Genomic DNA, 19,387 nt, shown 5'->3' with positions numbered 1-19,387 from the left:
CATCCATAGCCAACGTTACCTTTGCTACACTGCCGTGTAAGAAATGAAGAATGTCTCTCCCTCTATGATCTCGGCCTACTCGTAGAAGACAGTTCAAAGCTCTGCGAAGCGATGCCCAATCTATGGTGGGTATTTCTGAGACACCTTCTAGAGAAGACATTGCTCCTTTCAAGTCTTGCTCAGCGACACCCTCCTGACAGCAATGCAGCAGACAAAGTAGCTAAAAAGAAAAAGACCATATCATTCAACTTTGTGTGGGTTTGCCAGACATCAGATCTTTAATAGCAAAACATAATATTTAATACTATTGCTACTAATTCTTCTCACCCTTTTAACCCGACTACTGTGGTCCTCCTGCACCAGTCTCTGAATGATACTTTGCAGCAGACCTTGCAGTGTGTCAGGTAATTCAATAATCTTTTTGGTCAGCATCTCAAACGATCCATACACACGGAGTTCCTCACAGGCAAGCGATATCCACACAGGGTTTGTAGAAGAGGATTTTTGCAGAAGTTCATGAAGTTGCTCAGTGCTTAATATCTGTATGATTTGGAAAAGGGGCAGATTAGGTAAACAGAAATATCCATAATCAATCAGGAGTAAAACAGGTGAGCAACAACATCTGCCATCAGCAATGCAATGGATAACCACTAGGTTCCCTTCTTTCTTTTTTACTCTCAATACATTACACTACTGCTGTCACCTTACTATAGAGAGACAGGTATAAGACCACAAGGCTCCGTGCTGCCTCCAGAGACAGAAGATCCAGTTCCAGACAGTTAGATGATGGCATACTGTGGAGAGCAGAGGTAGGGGTACAGCTCATTACACACTTGTAAGAAGGAGGAAGAAATCCTTGGGTGCTCATCCAAGAGAACAGATCACTGACATCAGATGGAGATGAAAGCTAAAGGAAGAAATGTCAAAATTTAGACATTTATACTTTAGTTCAGTGCTGGATTCACAGTCATGCTGCTCAGTAATACTGTGTAATGTTTTGTAATGTTGCTGTTGTTGCTTCTAGTCTCCATCCACTAGCTTAGAGAGAACTGAAAATAAGTGATAGAGCCTGAACAGGGGAAAACTGATGAATAATGCAATGTACAAGTCATATAATGACCAGAAATATAGTGTTATTCCTCATGTACACAAAAATTACAACTAATTCTGAAAAGTTTCATGAAATAACCTCTTCTCAATGTATGGTGTAACAGTACATCACATCAGGTGCCAGTATACAGAATCAGCTCAGAAGCGAAGCCTGCACCATGCACTGGAAATGATAGCCAATTTACACAGCCAACATCTTACTGTAATAGAACCATTTGAAGCCTGCTCTTATAGGTGCTGTTTAACCATTTAAATGCCACTTTCAATCACTAAACAGGCGACACAGACCTAATTTTATTTTTTAAAAGGAAATCATAATGCCAGGTCACTTTACCAAACAAACCCAGAAAAATCAAGGATTTTTTTTTTTTTGACATCTCACTGCACTTGGAATTTTTTTTCATTTTCCATTACATAGTTTGTTAAAATGAGTGGTATCATTCAAAACTACAATTAGTACTGCAAAAAAATCAAGCTCTCATATGACTATGCTGACAAAAAAAACTAAAAAAAAGCTATGGCTCTTGTAAAAAAGTTAGGAGAAAACAGAAGAGCAACAGATAAAAAAAACACCTTGTTGTGAAGAGGCATAAATCTCATTAAAAACTTGGACAAAAGGACGAACAATTTAAAAGAACGCATATTGCAGCCTAAAAACATACTAAGAAGATACCTGCTAAATGATGGTGTAAAGGTGTAAAGCATAGGAAGAGTCAGTCCAATAATGCATTTATTTCACCTGATTTATGGAATCGATGAATAGGTAAGTGGAAATGTCAGTGAGATTGACAGAAGTGTTCAGGACATGCTGCAGTATGTCTTTTATCTCTTCATTTCTCCAACAGTTTCTCAGCTTCATAAGAATATCATCTCGCGCTGAAAACCACAAGGTAATAAAAACCATCACATAAGGCAAGAGCGGCCTGAGGCGGCACTACTGAGGGTCTGAGGACATTTCTTGGTTAATATTGGTGTATTAAGGACATTTTTGACGTATTATGGAACTTACACAAAGGGACCATAGTGCAATCTTAGGCTTTAGGGCCATAGCTTCAAGTAAATATATTTGGCACATCTGATGACTACATAAAGAGGTAAGAGGCACTGCGGATGTTGCATCGATGGCCACTGGACAAGTTATTTGCAGAACCAGCAGACATCTTCTAATTAACAGCATATTCTAATTAAAAGCATACAGGACCCACAAGAGACCTGCGGATACAGGCAAGCGACTGTGGAAGCAACATCCGCAGTACATCTCCCACCTAGTGACGCAAATTACCTCAAAGTAGAACAGGTAGACCTGGCTGATATGGAGGTAGACAGAAGGTAGTGGTCAGACATACACTTCTTCCCCCAAGCGTTGATGAGAGAAAGTATGTATTAAACTATCAATTTGGTTTGCAGTTACGCTTTTAAGGGAATCTGTTACCAGATTCTTGCCAACGCGTCACTTACTGGACTTAATGCTTTAGTTTTGAGAAAATGACTGTTTTATCAACAACAGATTATTATCTGTAGAGGACTAGTAAACCTTCTGCCCTGTAGTTCTGTGTAAGATATACATATATAAAATGTTACACCATATTGATATTTCCAGCTTAAGAATACCTTCAGTTATAATACAATAGTCATAACCCTAACCACAAGGTGCTAGAATGGTATCTTAATCAGTCATGATGGAAAACAGGTTCAACGTGAAAGCAGATATAAACATACACGGAGACATGTATTATAGAACAATGGTAGAAAACTTTATTGATGCATAAAAAGTCAATTAAAATATTATAGCCAATAGTGCTTAGTGAGCCAGGAATAACAACAGAAGGCGTCACCAATAGGAGGGTAAGATATTTGCAAAAAATGTAATCACAAAGCATACCACAAAGGAATTGGGTAGGGATAATGGATCATAGACAGAGGGAGATTAAAAAAAAATCGCCAATAATAAATCCTTGAATATAAATAACTATCCCAAATGTTATGAAATATAAATCCCAAATGTGCAAACAGTGACAAATATGGATTCTAGACCATGGGTTATAAGTAAGAGGACATAGTATAAAGACTAAGGGCAAAAAGACCGCAAGCTAAGTCCTAACTACCCAGGGAGTACATAAAACCCAAATGTACAGCTAAAACAGTCCATGTGGTCAGCGTAAATAAATGTACATAGATCTTACCAACACGTGTTTGGAGACGCCGCAACCCCTATGCGCATTTCGGCAGAGTGCCTTCCTCAGGGGGAGTGGCATCACATCAGGAATAAGCCCATTTTATATGAGTAATGGCCAATGAAGGAGGATGTCTATACACACCTGACCGGAAACCAAGCCGCAAGGAGTGCCGGTATTTGTAGTATATCTTAGACCCTGTGGTCAAAAGACGGCGCATGTGACTGGACATAGCCCCGCCCGGCAAAGTCAGCGAGTGCGTCATGGGTGAGGGCGGAGCACCGGGGAGAGGCAACCAGGGACGCGCTTCAGCGCGAACATGGAGCGGCCCCCCGAACTCCGTCCACAGCCATAAAAGACGCCGTCGCCGGCAATGACAGCAGGGGTGCCAGTACATATGCGCACAGAGACAACAAGGTCCGATATATGGAATACACAAATAAAACGCAATTACCATCATATTATCATATCAAACAAAATACAGAGCACAGTAGCAATACTACATAATATACGCTATATGAATATAGTTGGAACAACTGTAGTGGCTATGTGACATCCAACAAAGAGAATATAAAAACTACAAGAGATAGATAATGTGTTATAACTCACATAAAAAATATAAATAATAAAATAAGAAGAAAGAATAAAAAAGGAGATATATCGTGACAAACTACCTGTGCAGGAATAAATAAAGTACCACCAACCAAAAATGACACCAAATGAAAGTGACAAAAAAGTACGTAATTGTGTGAACAAAAGATTTTAATAAATATATTATATTAGTGCACAAACTCCGATATAAACATATCATTACGTATACCATATTAAGGAAATAGGTGATTAAGATCAAAATATCCATAGAGGAAATATATAAAAACCAAGTGAAAGATAAACAAAATATATAAAAAAATGAGAAAAAACGTGTATTAAATCATACATAAAAAGACCTTACTGAGTAAGATATACATAGTACTGCTTGTGCATATAAATACCCATACATATATTGTGTCCATATATAAATATACACAAAAGAAATATACATATAGTAAATACTATTACATGAAAATCATCACATATACTAAACAACTGTAACACAGTAACAGTCCAAAAACAGTATTTTAGAAAACGTGCAAAAAATGCTAATAAAATGAGACCAATACAAAAAAAATATAAAAAGTCCTTTAGAAATAGGTAAACATGAGGAATAGCGGATAAACATATTCAGATGGTCCGTGCTTCAATTATAACCACAAAATACAGTCCCATATATAAATAGTTGGTTCGAAAGTGATTCTTCATCCAATACTCCTACTTCAATATATTGGGAGAGAGATGTATACCACCAAGGCCATGGTCATACTAAAAGGGCATATAAAGTAGCACAAATTAGTATAATAATAAAAACAATAAAAACATACAAAGACAACATAATTAAAACCAAAGCAAAAGGATGCCATTAAAAGATATATAATGTATATATACAAAAACACTAATTGCACGAGGTCAGGAAACTAACTAAAAGGGGCGAAGCTCAGGGATTCGTTAAGACCATTAGGATGGAGAGTACATAGGGTCCAAATCCATTTTGCTTCTTTTTGAGCAAGACGGCGGCTGAGGTTACCCCCACGAAGATTGGATATAATATGGTCAATACCTTTAACTCGGAGACCAGATGGATCACAGGCATGATATTGCTTGAAATGTCTTGGAATTGTCTTTAGTTGTTCCAAATCCTCTACTTTAGCTGCTGCAATAATATCACGCACATGTTCCCTGACTCTAATATTCAAAGTGCGCGTAGTCAGGCCTATATAGATTAGAGAACAGGGACAGGTAGCGTGATAAATTACGGTTTGTGTAGAGCAATTAATTGAATGCGTAATTACAAAGATACGTCCATCAGAAGAAAGGAACTCCTTAGTTTTTTCAATATTGGGACAAGCGATGCATTTCCCACAAGGGCTGCATCCCCATATCTTAGTCCCACTTTTACCCTTATAACCAAAGACTTGGGGTTGGTTGGTCGGTGAGTAGTAACTCTTAACCAGATGGTCACGCAGGTTGTCACATCTACGAGCGGTGACAACCGGTCTATCAGGTAAGTATTGTCTTAATGTTTTATCCGCCAATAATACCGGCCAATGTTTCTGCATGATCTCATACATCATTTGCCACTGTGAGTGGTAACGTGTCACCATTCTTGGGGAATCCATTTGTGGTTTTGTTTTTTTAGAGAACATCAGATCATGGCGATTGGCATTTTTTGCACGATTATAAGCATATTTGATAGAACGTTTGCTGTAACCCCGTTCACAAAACCTATCCCTCATTTCCTTTGCACGTTCTTCGAAATCAAAATTAGTGGAACAAAGGCGTCTAAGCCTCAAGAATTGGCCGACCGGGACTGACCTCACTACATGTGTTGGATGAGATGATGTAGCATGCAAAATAGAGTTAACTGCAGTTTCTTTCCGAAATAAATCTGTCTGCAGTAAACCCGTACTATCCTTCTTTACCATTACATCCAAAAACTCGATTTGGCAAGTATGATATTTATACGTCAGTTTAATGTTGCAGGGATTGTTATTGAGATTTAAAAAGAACTCCTCCAACTCAAACGGGGTACCTCGCCAGATCAGGAAAATATCGTCGATGTACCGTGCCCAAAGAATAACCCGGTCCATCGACGAACCCTGATCTGACGAGAACAGGTCCCTCTCCCACAGCCCCAGGAACAGATTAGCATAGGAGGGCGCACAGGCCGCCCCCATGGCTGTTCCCTGGAGCTGTAGGTAGAAGGACCCGTTAAAAAGAAAAAAATTATGGGTAAGGAGAAAATCCAAAAGCTGTAACAAAAACTCTATCTCCTCATGTGAAAAATTAGTCATGGAAAGAAAGTATTTGACGGCCTTTAAACCATCATGATGTCGAATACTTGTGTAGAGGGACTCCACATCACACGTGACAAGAAGCATGTCCTCGTCCATGTGTATGGAGTCCACTCTACACAAGAAGTCCGACGTATCCCGTAAAAAAGAAGGAATAGTTTCAACAAGAGGTTTAAGGAAAGAATCAATATACTTGCCAACATTCTCTGTTAGACCCCCCACCCCAGAAATAATGGGCCTACCTGGGTTTTTTTTTATGTCTTTGTGGACTTTTGGCAAAAGGTATAGAGTTGGAACAGATGGGTCCTTAGTGCAGAGAATGTTGCATGTATCCTGAGTAATGACCTCTTTGTCCACCGCTGACCGAAGAATTTTACCAAGGAGATCCCTGTATGAAGACATGGGGTTATAAGTAAGCTTCTTGTAACAAGACGGATCTCTCAATTGTCGATATGCTTCACTCTCATACATTTTACATGGCCACACCACCACATTACCACCCTTGTCGGCGGGTTTGAATACTACGTCATCAAGTTTTTTAAGATGTTTAAGGCCAGCTGTTATGACCCCAATGGCGAGGGTCTCAGAGGAACGTGGAAGTCTGCAGAGTACAAAAATCCAGCTCATAGGGCAGTGGTAACTGGATTGACCATATATCTACTCCTAACGCCAACACTAGAAGTAGCCGGGGATCATTCCTACGTTGATTCTAGATGACACGCTCCAGCCGGAGAATCTAGCTACCCCTAGTAGAGGAAAACAAAAGACCTTTCTTGCCTCCAGAGAAGGGGACCCCAAAGCTGGATAGAAGCCCCCCACAAATAATAACGGTGAGGTAAGAGGAAATGACAAACACAGAAATGAACCAGGTTTAGCACAGAGAGGCCCGCTTACTGATAGCAGAAATAAGAAAAGGTAACTTATATGGTCAACAAAAACCCTATCAAAATCCACACTGGAAATTCAAGAACCCCCGAACCGTCTAACGGTCCGGGGGGAGAACACCAGCCCCCTAGAGCTTCCAGCAAAGGTCAGGATATAGATTTGGAACAAGCTGGACAAAAATACAAAACCAAAACAAATAGCAAAAAGCAAAAAGCAGACTTAGCTGATATAACTGGAACCAGGATCAGTAGACAAGAGCACAGCAGACTAGCTCTGATAACTACGTTGCCAGGCATTGAACTGAAGGTCCAGGGAGCTTATATAGCAACACCCCTAACTAACGACCCAGGTGCGGATAAAAGGAATGACAGAAAAACCAGAGTCCAAAAAACTAGTAACCACTAGAGGGAGCAAAAAGCAAATTCACAACAGTACCCCCCCTTAGTGAGGGGTCACCGAACCCTCACCACGACCACCAGGGCGATCAGGATGAGCGGCATGAAAGGCACGAACTAAATCGGCCGCATGAACATCAGAGGCGACCACCCAGGAATTATCCTCCTGACCATAGCCCTTCCACTTGACCAGGTACTGAAGCCTCCGCCTGGAGAGGCGAGAATCCAAGATCTTCTCCACCACGTACTCCAACTCGCCCTCAACCAACACCGGAGCGGGAGGCTCAGCAGAAGGAACTACAGGCACAATGTACCGCCGCAACAAGGACCTATGAAATACATTGTGAATAGCAAACGACACAGGAAGATCCAGACGAAAAGATACAGGATTAAGGATTTCCAATATCTTGTAAGGCCCAATAAAACGAGGTTTAAATTTGGGAGAGGAGACCTTCATAGGAACAAAGCGGGAAGAAAGCCATACCAAATCCCCAACGCGTAGTCGGGGACCCACACCGCGGCGGCGGTTGGCAAAGCGCTGAGCCCTCTCCTGTGACAACTTCAAGTTGTCCACCACATGATTCCAGATCCGCTGCAACCTATCCACCACAGAATCCACCCCAGGACAGTCAGAAGGCTCCACATGACCCGAAGAAAAGCGAGGATGGAAACCAGAGTTGCAGAAAAAAGGCGAAACCAAGGTGGCGGAACTAGCCCGATTATTAAGGGCAAACTCAGCCAACGGCAAGAATGTCACCCAATCGTCCTGATCAGCAGAGACAAAACACCTCAAATAAGCCTCCAAAGTCTGATTGGTTCGCTCCGTCTGTCCATTAGTCTGAGGATGGAAAGCAGACGAAAACGACAAATCAATGCCCATCCTACTACAAAAGGATCTCCAGAACCTGGAAACGAACTGGGATCCTCTGTCTGACACAATATTCTCAGGGATGCCGTGCAAACGAACCACGTTCTGGAAAAACACAGGAACCAGATCGGAAGAGGAAGGCAGCTTAGGCAAAGGAACCAAATGGACCATCTTTGAGAAGCGATCACATATCACCCAGATAACGGACATGCCCTGAGATAGCGGAAGATCAGAAATGAAATCCATGGAGATATGTGTCCAAGGTCTCTTCGGGACAGGCAAGGGCAAGAGCAAACCGCTGGCACGAGAACAGCAAGGCTTAGCTCGAGCACAAGTCCCACAGGACTGCACAAATGACCGCACATCCCTTGACAAAGAAGGCCACCAAAAGGACCTGGCCACCAGATCTCTGGTGCCAAAAATTCCCGGGTGACCTGCCAACACCGAGGAATGAACCTCGGAAATGACTCTGCTGGTCCACTTATCCGGGACAAACAGTCTGTCAGGTGGACAAGACTCAGGCCTATCCGCCTGAAATCTCTGCAACACACGTCGCAGATCCGGAGAAATAGCTGACAAGATAACTCCATCTTTAAGAATACCAACAGGATCAGCGACTTCAGGAGCATCAGGCACAAAGCTCCTAGAAAGAGCATCGGCCTTCACATTCTTTGAACCTGGTAAATACGAGACAACAAAATCAAAGCGGGAGAAAAACAATGACCAGCGGGCCTGTCTCGGATTAAGGCGTTTAGCAGACTCGAGATACATCAGATTTTTGTGATCAGTCAAGACCACCACACGATGCTTAGCACCCTCGAGCCAATGACGCCACTCCTCAAATGCCCATTTCATGGCCAACAACTCCCGATTGCCCACATCATAATTTCGCTCGGCAGGCGAAAACTTCCTAGAGAAAAAGGCACAAGGTTTCATAACAGAGCAACCAGGGCCTCTCTGCGACAAAACGGCCCCTGCTCCAATCTCTGAAGCATCCACCTCAACCTGAAAGGGAAGTGAGACATCGGGCTGGCACAAAACAGGCGCTGAAGTAAACCGGCGTTTCAACTCCTGGAAAGCCTCCACGGCAGCAGGAGCCCAGTTGGCTACATCGGAGCCCTTCTTAGTCATATCCGTCAAAGGTTTCACAATGCTAGAAAAATTAGCGATAAAACGACGGTAGAAGTTAGCGAAACCCAAGAACTTCTGAAGACTCTTAACTGACGAGGGCTGAGTCCAATCAAGAATAGCTCGGACCTTGACTGGGTCCATCTCCACAGCAGAAGGGGAAAAAATGAACCCCAAAAAGGGAACCTTCTGTACACCAAAGAGACACTTTGAGCCCTTGACAAACAAAGAATTTTCACGCAAAATTTTAAAGACCAACCTGACCTGCTCCACATGCGAATCCCAATTATCAGAAAAAACCAAAATATCATCCAGATAAACAATCAAAAATTTATCCAGATACTTCCGGAAGATGTCATGCATAAAGGACTGAAAAACTGAAGGCGCATTGGAGAGCCCAAAAGGCATCACCAAGTACTCAAAATGACCTTCGGGCGTATTGAATGCGGTTTTCCATTCATCACCTTGCTTAATGCGCACAAGGTTGTACGCACCACGAAGGTCTATCTTGGTGAACCACTTGGCACCCTTAATCCGGGCAAACAAGTCAGACAACAGCGGTAAAGGATACTGAAATTTGACAGTGATCTTATTTAAAAGCCGATAATCAATACAAGGCCTCAAAGATCCGTCCTTTTTTGCCACAAAAAAGAATCCCGCACCAAGAGGGGAAGAAGACGGACGAATATGTCCTTTCTCCAGAGACTCCTTGATATATGAACGCATAGCGGTATGTTCAGGTACCGACAGATTAAACAGTCTTCCCTTAGGAAATTTACTGCCTGGGATCAAATCTATAGCACAGTCACAGTCCCTATGAGGAGGCAGTGCACTGGACTCAGATTCACTGAAGACATCCTGATAATCAGACAAATACTCCGGAACTTCCGAAGGCGTAGAAGAAGCAATAGACACAGGCAGGGAATCCCCATGAATACCCCGACAGCCCCAACTTGAGACTGACATAGCCTTCCAGTCCAGGACTGGATTATGGGTCTGTAACCATGGCAGCCCTAAAACAACCAAATCATGCATTTTATGTAAAACCAGGAAACGTATCACCTCGCGGTGTTCAGGAGTCATGCACATGGTAACCTGTGTCCAATACTGCGGTTTATTTGCTGCCAATGGCGTAGCATCAATACCCCTAAGAGGAATAGGATTCTCTAATGGTTCAAGAGTAAAACCACAGCGCTTAGCAAATGACAGATCCATAAGACTCAGGGCAGCACCTGAATCTACAAACGCCATGACAGGATAAGACGACAGTGAGCAAATCAAAGTTACAGACAGAATAAACTTAGGTTGCAAATTACCAACGGTGACAGGACTAACAACCTTAGCTATACGTTTAGAGCATGCTGAGATAACATGTGTAGAATCACCACAGTAGTAGCACAAGCCATTCCGGCGTCTATGAATTTTCCGCTCATTCCTAGTCAGGATTCTATCACATTGCATTAAATCAGGTGTCTGTTCAGACAACACCATGAGGGAATTTGCGGTTTTTCTATCACATTGCACCGAATTAGGTGTCTGTTCAGACAACACCATGAGGGAATTTGCGGTTTTGCGCTCCCGCAACCGCCGGTCAATTTGAATAGCCAGTGCCATAGTATCATTCAGACCTGTGGGAATGGGAAAACCCACCATAACATTCTTAATGGCTTCAGAAAGGCCATTTCTAAAATTAGCGGCCAGTGCACACTCGTTCCAATGTGTCAGCACGGACCATTTCCGAAATTTTTGGCAATACACTTCAGCCTCGTCCTGCCCCTGAGACATAGCCAGCAAGGCCTTTTCTGCCTGAATCTCAAGATTGGGTTCCTCATAAAGTAAACCGAGCGCCAGGAAAAACGCATCAATATCAGCCAATGCCGGATCTCCTGGCGCCAGCGAAAAAGCCCAATCCTGAGGGTCGCCCCGTAAGAACGAAATAACAATTTTTACTTGCTGAGCAGAGTCTCCAGATGAACAGGGTCTCAGGGACAAAAACAATTTACAATTATTCACGAAATTCCTAAACTTAAACCTGTCTCCGGAAAACAGTTCAGGAATCGGTATTTTAGGTTCTGACCTAGGATTTCTGATAACATAGTCTTGTATGCCCTGCACACGAGTAGCCAGCTGGTCCACACTTGTAATCAAGGTCTGGACATTCATGTCTGCAGCAAGCAAAGCCACTCTGAGGTAAAGGGGAAGAAGAAAAAAAAAAAAACAACTCAGAATCTTCTTTCTTATAATCCCTCTTCTGCAATGCATTAAACATTTAATACTGGCCTGGCAAACTGTTATGACCCCAATGGCGAGGGTCTCAGAGGAACGTGGAAGTCTGCAGAGTACAAAAATCCAGCTCATAGGGCAGTGGTAACTGGATTGACCATATATCTACTCCTAACGCCAACACTAGAAGTAGCCGGGGATCATTCCTACGTTGATTCTAGATGACACGCTCCAGCCGGAGAATCTAGCTACCCCTAGTAGAGGAAAACAAAGACCTTTCTTGCCTCCAGAGAAGGGGACCCCAAAGCTGGATAGAAGCCCCCCACAAATAATAACGGTGAGGTAAGAGGAAATGACAAACACAGAAATGAACCAGGTTTAGCACAGAGAGGCCCGCTTACTGATAGCAGAAATAAGAAAAGGTAACTTATATGGTCAACAAAAACCCTATCAAAATCCACACTGGAAATTCAAGAACCCCCGAACCGTCTAACGGTCCGGGGGGAGAACACCAGCCCCCTAGAGCTTCCAGCAAAGGTCAGGATATAGATTTGGAACAAGCTGGACAAAAATACAAAACCAAAACAAATAGCAAAAAGCAAAAAGCAGACTTAGCTGATATAACTGGAACCAGGATCAGTAGACAAGAGCACAGCAGACTAGCTCTGATAACTACGTTGCCAGGCATTGAACTGAAGGTCCAGGGAGCTTATATAGCAACACCCCTAACTAACGACCCAGGTGCGGATAAAAGGAATGACAGAAAAACCAGAGTCCAAAAAACTAGTAACCACTAGAGGGAGCAAAAAGCAAATTCACAACAGCCAGCGCGCTCAGAGATGGTCAGATTATCCCTATAAATGGTTTTAGGTATCTTTTCAAAATCTCCGGCAACAAGTTGAACAAAAATTTCAATGTTTGAACACACCGACAAGGGGGGAAATTTCTGAGATTTTTGTTTTAATGAAGATGGTAAAATACCTAAAGGTGGTAGGTCATGTTCTTTGCTGAGTTCTTCAAGAATCCGTAAAGCTTCTTGTTCATCTGGTAAAGGAAAATTACGCCTAGTGTCCTCGTTGTGGAACCACTTCTTAAAGATAAGAGACCTCGCAAAGATATGGAGATCCTTGGTCGCCGTGAAGGGGTCAAATCTACTAGTGGGTGAGAATGTCAGGCCTTTAGATAACAAATGTAATTCAGTACTAGAAAAACAATGCTCAGATAGGTTAATTACCTTTGGTCCACTTTTTTGTTCCTGTTTAGACTCATATGATCCATGTTTAGCTGACGGCAGCTTATATTCTCCTTTCCGTTTGTTACCCCCAAACCTCGTTTTCATCGGTTTAAAGGAATACTGCGAACTATCAGATGATTCACCAACCGAAGACACTGATGACATAGATGCTGATCTTCTGTTTCGCCCTCTAGTGTTGCGGTGACGCCACCTATACACCTTATTTTGTTGATAATCAGTAGCATCCCTGGCAAGTTTTTTTGCCTGTAGTGTTTTTATCTGAGTCTCCCACTCTTCAGATTTTTTAGATAAAGATGTATTGAAGGCAGAAATAGTCTCGGGAGTAGCATCACGTTTAAAAGAGGTATACAGTTCATCAATCTCGGTTTCAATTGCAGATATAGAATCCTTATTGAGTTCAATCAATAATTCCATGAACTGATTAGACCCCCTACTACAAACATCCTCCCATTTGGATATAAATCCTTCATTGTCAACCGGAAAGGATGGAAAAATTTGAATACGGAGGCCGCGTGGAATATACTTCTTTTTCATATAATTTTCCAAGAATGCCCTGTTCCACCAAATCTTTGTCCTTTTGTGCATTAGCCGCTGAATTTTCAATTGCAAAGTACTCAGATCTATCAGTTCACTTGACCCCGTGCAATTAGACTCACCAAACACTTGGGCTACTTGTGATAGGCAGACACTATCTCTAGCCTTGAAGTCCATTATTGCGGAGAATATCCAAATCTGTGAAAATACACAGCAAACAATATCACACCATATTGATATTTCCAGCTTAAGAATACCTTCAGTTATAATACAATAGTCATAACCCTAACCACAAGGTGCTAGAATGGTATCTTAATCAGTCATGATGGAAAACAGGTTCAACGTGAAAGCAGATATAAACATACACGGAGACACGTATTATAGAACAATGGTAGAAAACTTTATTGATGCATAAAAAGTCAATTAAAATATTATAGCCAATAGTGCTTAGTGAGCCAAGAATAACAACAGAAGGCGTCACCAATAGGAGGGTAAGATATTTGCAAAAAATGTAATCACAAAGCATACCACAAAGGAATTGGGTAGGGATAATGGATCATAGACAGAGGGAGATTAAAAAATAATCGCCAATAATAAATCCTTGAATATAAATAACTATCCCAAATGTTATGAAACATAAATCCCAAATGTGCAAACAGTGACAAATATGGATTCTAGACCATGGGTTATAAGTAAGAGGACATAGTATAAAGACTAAGGGCAAAAAGACCGCAAGCGAAGTCCTAACTACCCAGGTAGTACATAAAACCCAAATCTACAGCTAAAACAGTCCATGTGGTCAGCGTAAATAAATGTACATAGATCTTACCAACACGTGTTTGGAGACGCAGCAACCCCTATGCGCATTTCGGCAGAGTGCCTTCCTCAGGGGGAGTGGCATCACATCAGGAATAAGCCCATTTTATATGAGTAATGGCCTGGGTATGGCGATGGCTCTGTGCGCCCACTATATTTCTCAGTGGGTTACAACAAGCGTCTGTTCTTCACACTAAATCAGATGTACCATATTTTTTTTTAAACCAATGGCTTACATCATGGAGGTGACTGATTGTGGATCTCATTACTGTACAGCCATTAAATTAACAGAATGATTCAAGTAGGAGTATTGGATGAAGAATCATTACCGAACCAACTATTTATATATGGGACTGTATTTTGTGGTTATAATTGAAGCACGGACCATCTGAATATGTTTATCCGCTATTCCTCATGTTTACCTATTTCTAAAGGACTTTTTATATTTTTTTTGTATTGGTCTCATTTTATTAGCATTTTTTGCACGTTTTCTAAAATACTGTTTTTGGACTGTTACTGTGTTACAGTTGTTTAGTATATGTGATGATTTTCATGTAATAGTATTTACTATATGTATATTTCTTTTGTGTATATTTATATATGGACACAATATATGTATGGGTATTTATATGCACAAGCAGTACTATGTATATCTAAGGCTGGGGTCACACATGCGTGTTTTACGTACGTAAGAGCGCAAAAACTACGTACGTAAAACTCGCATTACATACGGCACAATGCTTCTCAATGGGGCTGCTCCTATTAGCCGTATATTACGGTTCAGTATTATACGGCGTTCTACGGCCGTACAAAATCGCAGCATGCTGCGTTTGTCAGCGTATTGCGCAAATAATACGCCAATGAAAGTCTATGGGGGCGAGAAAAATACGGATTCCACACGGACCAGCAGTGTGACTTGCGAGAAATACGCAGCGGTGTTAGTGAAAAGTCGGTAATTCAATTGCCGGCTTTTCATTTCTCCTTCACAAACCCGACAGGATATGAGACATGGTTTACATACAGTAAACCATCTCATATCCCCTTTTTTTTGCATATTCCACACTACTAATGTTAGTAGTGTGTATGTGCAAAATTTCAGCGCTGTAGCTGCTGAAATAAAGGGTTAAATGGCGGAAAAAATTGGCGTGGGCTCCCGCGCAATTTTCTCCGCCAGAATGGTAAAGCCAGTGACTGAGGGCAGATATTAATAGCCAGGAGAGGGTCCATGGTTATTGGCCCCCCCCGTGGCTAAAAACATCTGCCCCCAGCCACCCCAGAAAAGGCACATCTGGAAGATGCGCCTATTCTGGCACTTGGCCACTCTCTTCCCACTCCCTGTAGCGGTGGGCTATGGGGTAATGAAGGGTTAATGCCACCTTGCTATTGGAAGGTGACATTAAGCCAGATTAATAATGGAGAGGCGTCAATTATGCCACCTATCCATTATTAATCCAATTGTTTGAAAGGGTTAAAAAACACACACACACATGATTTAAAAGTAGTTTAATGAAATAAACACAGCGGTTGTTGTAATAATTTATTGTTCTCGCAATCCATCAGGAACACCCTCGCTTGGAAAAATAATAAACGCACAAGATACATACCTTCTGGTGAACCGTCTCGTCCCACGAAGTAATCCATCTGAAGGGGTTAACTAATATTACAGGCAGGAGCCCTGCTAATGCAGCTGTGCTCCGTGCCTGTAATCCCCGGCGAATGAATGAAATGTAGGTCAATGACCTACATTTCCTTCAGTCGCGGTGATGCGCCCCCTGGTGGATGTCCTCATATGACCTGGAGCGTGGGAAAAAGTTCCCAGGCTGCAGTTCATGAGAACATCCACCAGAGGGCGCCTCACCGCGACTCAATGTAAGTACAGATCACTGCTTTCCTTTCAGCACCCGGGGATTACAGGCACGAGCGAGTGGTTTATCGCAGCTCTGCCTGTAATATTAGTTAACCCCTTCAGATGGATTACTTCGTGGGACGTGATCTGACATCAGAAGGTATGTATCTTGTGTGTTTATTATTTTGCCAAGCGAGGGCCTGGAAATGGATTGCGAGAACAATAAATTATTACAACAACCGCTGTGTTTATTTCATTAAAATCCTTTTTAATCATGTGTGTGTGTTTTTTAACACTTTCCAACAATTGGATTAATAATGGATAGGTGTCATAATTGACGCCTCTCCATTATTAATCTGGCTTAATGTCACCTTACAATAGCAAGGTGGCATTAACCCTTCATTACCCCATATCCCACCACTACAGGGAGTGGGAAGAGAGTGGCCAAGTGCCAGAATAGGCGCATCTTCCAGATGTGCCTTTTCTGGGGTGGCTGGGGGCAGATGTTTTTAGCCACGGGGGGGCCAATAACCATGGACCCTCTCCTGGCTATTAATATCTGCCCTCAGTCACTGGCTTTACCACTCTGGCGGAGAAAATTGCGCGGGAGCCCACGCCAATTTTTTCCGCCATTTAACCCTTTATTTCAGCAGCTACAGCGCTGAAATTTTGCACATACACACTACTAACATTAGTAGTGTGGAATATGCAAAAAAAAAGGGGATATGAGATGGTTTACTGTATGTAAACCATGTCTCATATCCTGTCGGGTTTGTGCAGGAGAAATGAAAAGCCGGCAATTGAATTACCGGCTGTTCACAGATATCGCGCTGAATGAAATCTAAATACAGAATATATATATGTGTCTCAATGACATATATATATATATATATATATACTGTATATATGTTTTCCCTAACATTTGAGCACATAAATCCATTAGATGTCGGTTTTGCAAGCCTGCGCGAAAATCTCGCAGTACGGATGCCTTACGGATTACATACGGAGGATGCCATGCGCAAAATACGCTGACACACCCTGACTACGGATCACTATTTTGGGAACATTTCTCCGTATTACGGCCGTAGTACGGACGTATAATACGTGGCGTATTGTCTTACGCCATGTGTGACTCCAGCCTTACTCAGTAAGGTCTTTTTATGTATGATTTAATACACGGTTTTTCTCATTTTTTTATATATTTTGTTTATCTTTCACTTGGTTTTTATATATTTCCTCTATGGATATTTTGATCTTAATCACCTATTTCCTTAATATGGTATACGTAATGATATGTTTATATCGGAGTTTGTGCACTAATATAATATATTTATTAAAATCTTTTGTTCACACAATTACGTACTTTTTTGTCACTTTCATTTGGTGTCATTTTTGGTTGGTGGTACTTTATTTATTCCTGCACAGGTAGTTTGTCACGATATATCTCCTTTTTTATTCTTTCTTCTTATTTTATTATTTATATTTTTTATGTGAGTTATAACACATTATCTATCTCTTGTAGTTTTTATATTCTCTTTGTTGGATGTCACATAGCCACTACAGTTGTTCCAACTATATTCATATAGCGTATATTATGTAGTATTGCTACTGTGCTCTGTATTTTGTTTGATATGATAATATGATGGTAATTGCGTTTTATTTGTGTATTCCATATATCGGACCTTGTTGTCTCTGTGCGCATATGTACTGGCACCCCTGCTGTCATTGCCAGCGACGGCGTCTTTTATGGCTGTGGACGGAGTTCGGGGGGCCGCTCCATGTTCGCGCTGGCTTCAGCGCGTCCCTGGTTGCCTCTCCCCGGTGCTCTGCCCTCACCCATGACGCACTCGCTGACTTTGCCGGGCGGGGCTATGTCCAGTCACATGCGCCGTCTTTTGACCACAGGGTCTAAGATATACTACAAATACCGGCACTCCTTGCGGCTTGGTTTCCGGTCAGGTGTGTATAGACATCCTCCTTCATTGGCCATTACTCATATAAAATGGGCTTATTCCTGATGTGATGCCACTCCCCCTGAGGAAGGCACTCTGTTTTCCATCATGACTGATTAAGATACCATTCTAGCACCTTGTGGTTAGGGTTATGACTATTGTATTATAACTGAAGGTATTCTTAAAGGGAACCTATCACCCCGTTTTTTAAAGATTAGATAAAAATAGTGTGAAATAGGGGCAGAGCTGGGCTTTACATTAGTGCCTTTTTGGTGCCTTTACACCCCCGTTAGGCTGCCGAAATACCTTTGTGAAGTGGCCGTTTTGTCCTGTCACTCAAGTTGGTCAGGTCGGATGGGCGTGGTCACAGCGCTGTTTCTCCCCCAGATCAGGCTCATCATTACGTTGGTGGCGTAGTGGTGTGCGCATGTCCAAGGTCCCGAATCCTGCACAGGGGTGTGAAAATAGCAGCGATGTCCGTTATTCCATTGGTGGTCGGTGGGCGCGGCCATCTTGTTTTGGCCGCGCGTGCGCAGAAGCGACGCTCTGCTGGCCGCGGCTTCAGGAAAATGGCCACGGGCATCCGCACGTGCGCAGATGGCTATCGCGGCGGCCATTTTCGTGAAGCCGAGTTCGCATCTCGGCTTCACGAAAATGGCCGCCGCGATAGCCATCTGCGCACGCGTGGATGCCCGCGGCCATTTTCCTGAAGCCGCGGCCAGCAGAGCGTCGCTTCTGCGCACGCGCGGCCAAAGCAAGATGGCCGCGCCCACCGACCACCAATGGAATAACGGACATCGCTGCTATTTTCACACCCCTGTACAGGATTCGGGACCTTGGACATGCGCACACCACTACGCCACCAACGTAATGATGAGCCTGATCTGGGGGAGAAACAGCGCTGTGACCACGCCCATCCGACCTGACCAACTTGAGTGACAGGACAAAACGGCCACTTCACAAAGGTATTTCGGCAGCCTAACGGGGGTGTAAAGGCACCAAAAAGGCACTAATGTAAAGCCCAGCTCTGCCCCTATTTCACACTATTTTTATCTAATCTTTAAAAAACGGGGTGATAGGTTCCCTTTAAGCTGGAAATATCAATATGGTGTGATATTGTTTGCTGTGTATTTTCACAGATTTGGATATTCTCCGCAATAATGGATTTCAAGGCCAGAGATAGTGTCTGGCTATCACAAGTAGCCCAAGTGTTTGGTGAGTCTAATTGCACGGGGTCAAGTGAACTGATAGATCTGAGTACTTTGCAATTGAAAATTCAGCGGCTAATGCACAAAAGGACAAAGATTTGGTGG

General features: G+C 42.5%; 1 protein-coding gene across 1 annotated transcript in view; it reads right to left on the bottom strand.

Moving 5' to 3' along the window:
* The window catches only part of LOC143816657 (TPR repeat-containing protein DDB_G0287407-like), a 105,439-nt gene that overhangs the window by 53,338 nt on the left and 32,714 nt on the right, over positions 1 to 19,387 (bottom strand). Inside the window, exons 8-11 of the mRNA XM_077297314.1 lie at positions 1,850 to 1,986; positions 704 to 907; positions 328 to 540; positions 20 to 220 (exon numbers count right to left, since the gene is read on the bottom strand). Of these exons, the coding sequence (XP_077153429.1) occupies positions 20 to 220; positions 328 to 540; positions 704 to 907; positions 1,850 to 1,986 (755 nt within the window). The remainder of the gene's footprint in view (positions 1 to 19; positions 221 to 327; positions 541 to 703; positions 908 to 1,849; positions 1,987 to 19,387) is intronic.

The sequence above is a fragment of the Ranitomeya variabilis genome, chromosome 1, assembly GCF_051348905.1.
Source record: "Ranitomeya variabilis isolate aRanVar5 chromosome 1, aRanVar5.hap1, whole genome shotgun sequence".
NCBI classification, from domain to species: Eukaryota; Metazoa; Chordata; class Amphibia; order Anura; family Dendrobatidae; genus Ranitomeya; species Ranitomeya variabilis.
Note: the sequence above shows the minus strand (reverse complement) of the source record. Positions and strands in the feature narration are given on the sequence as shown.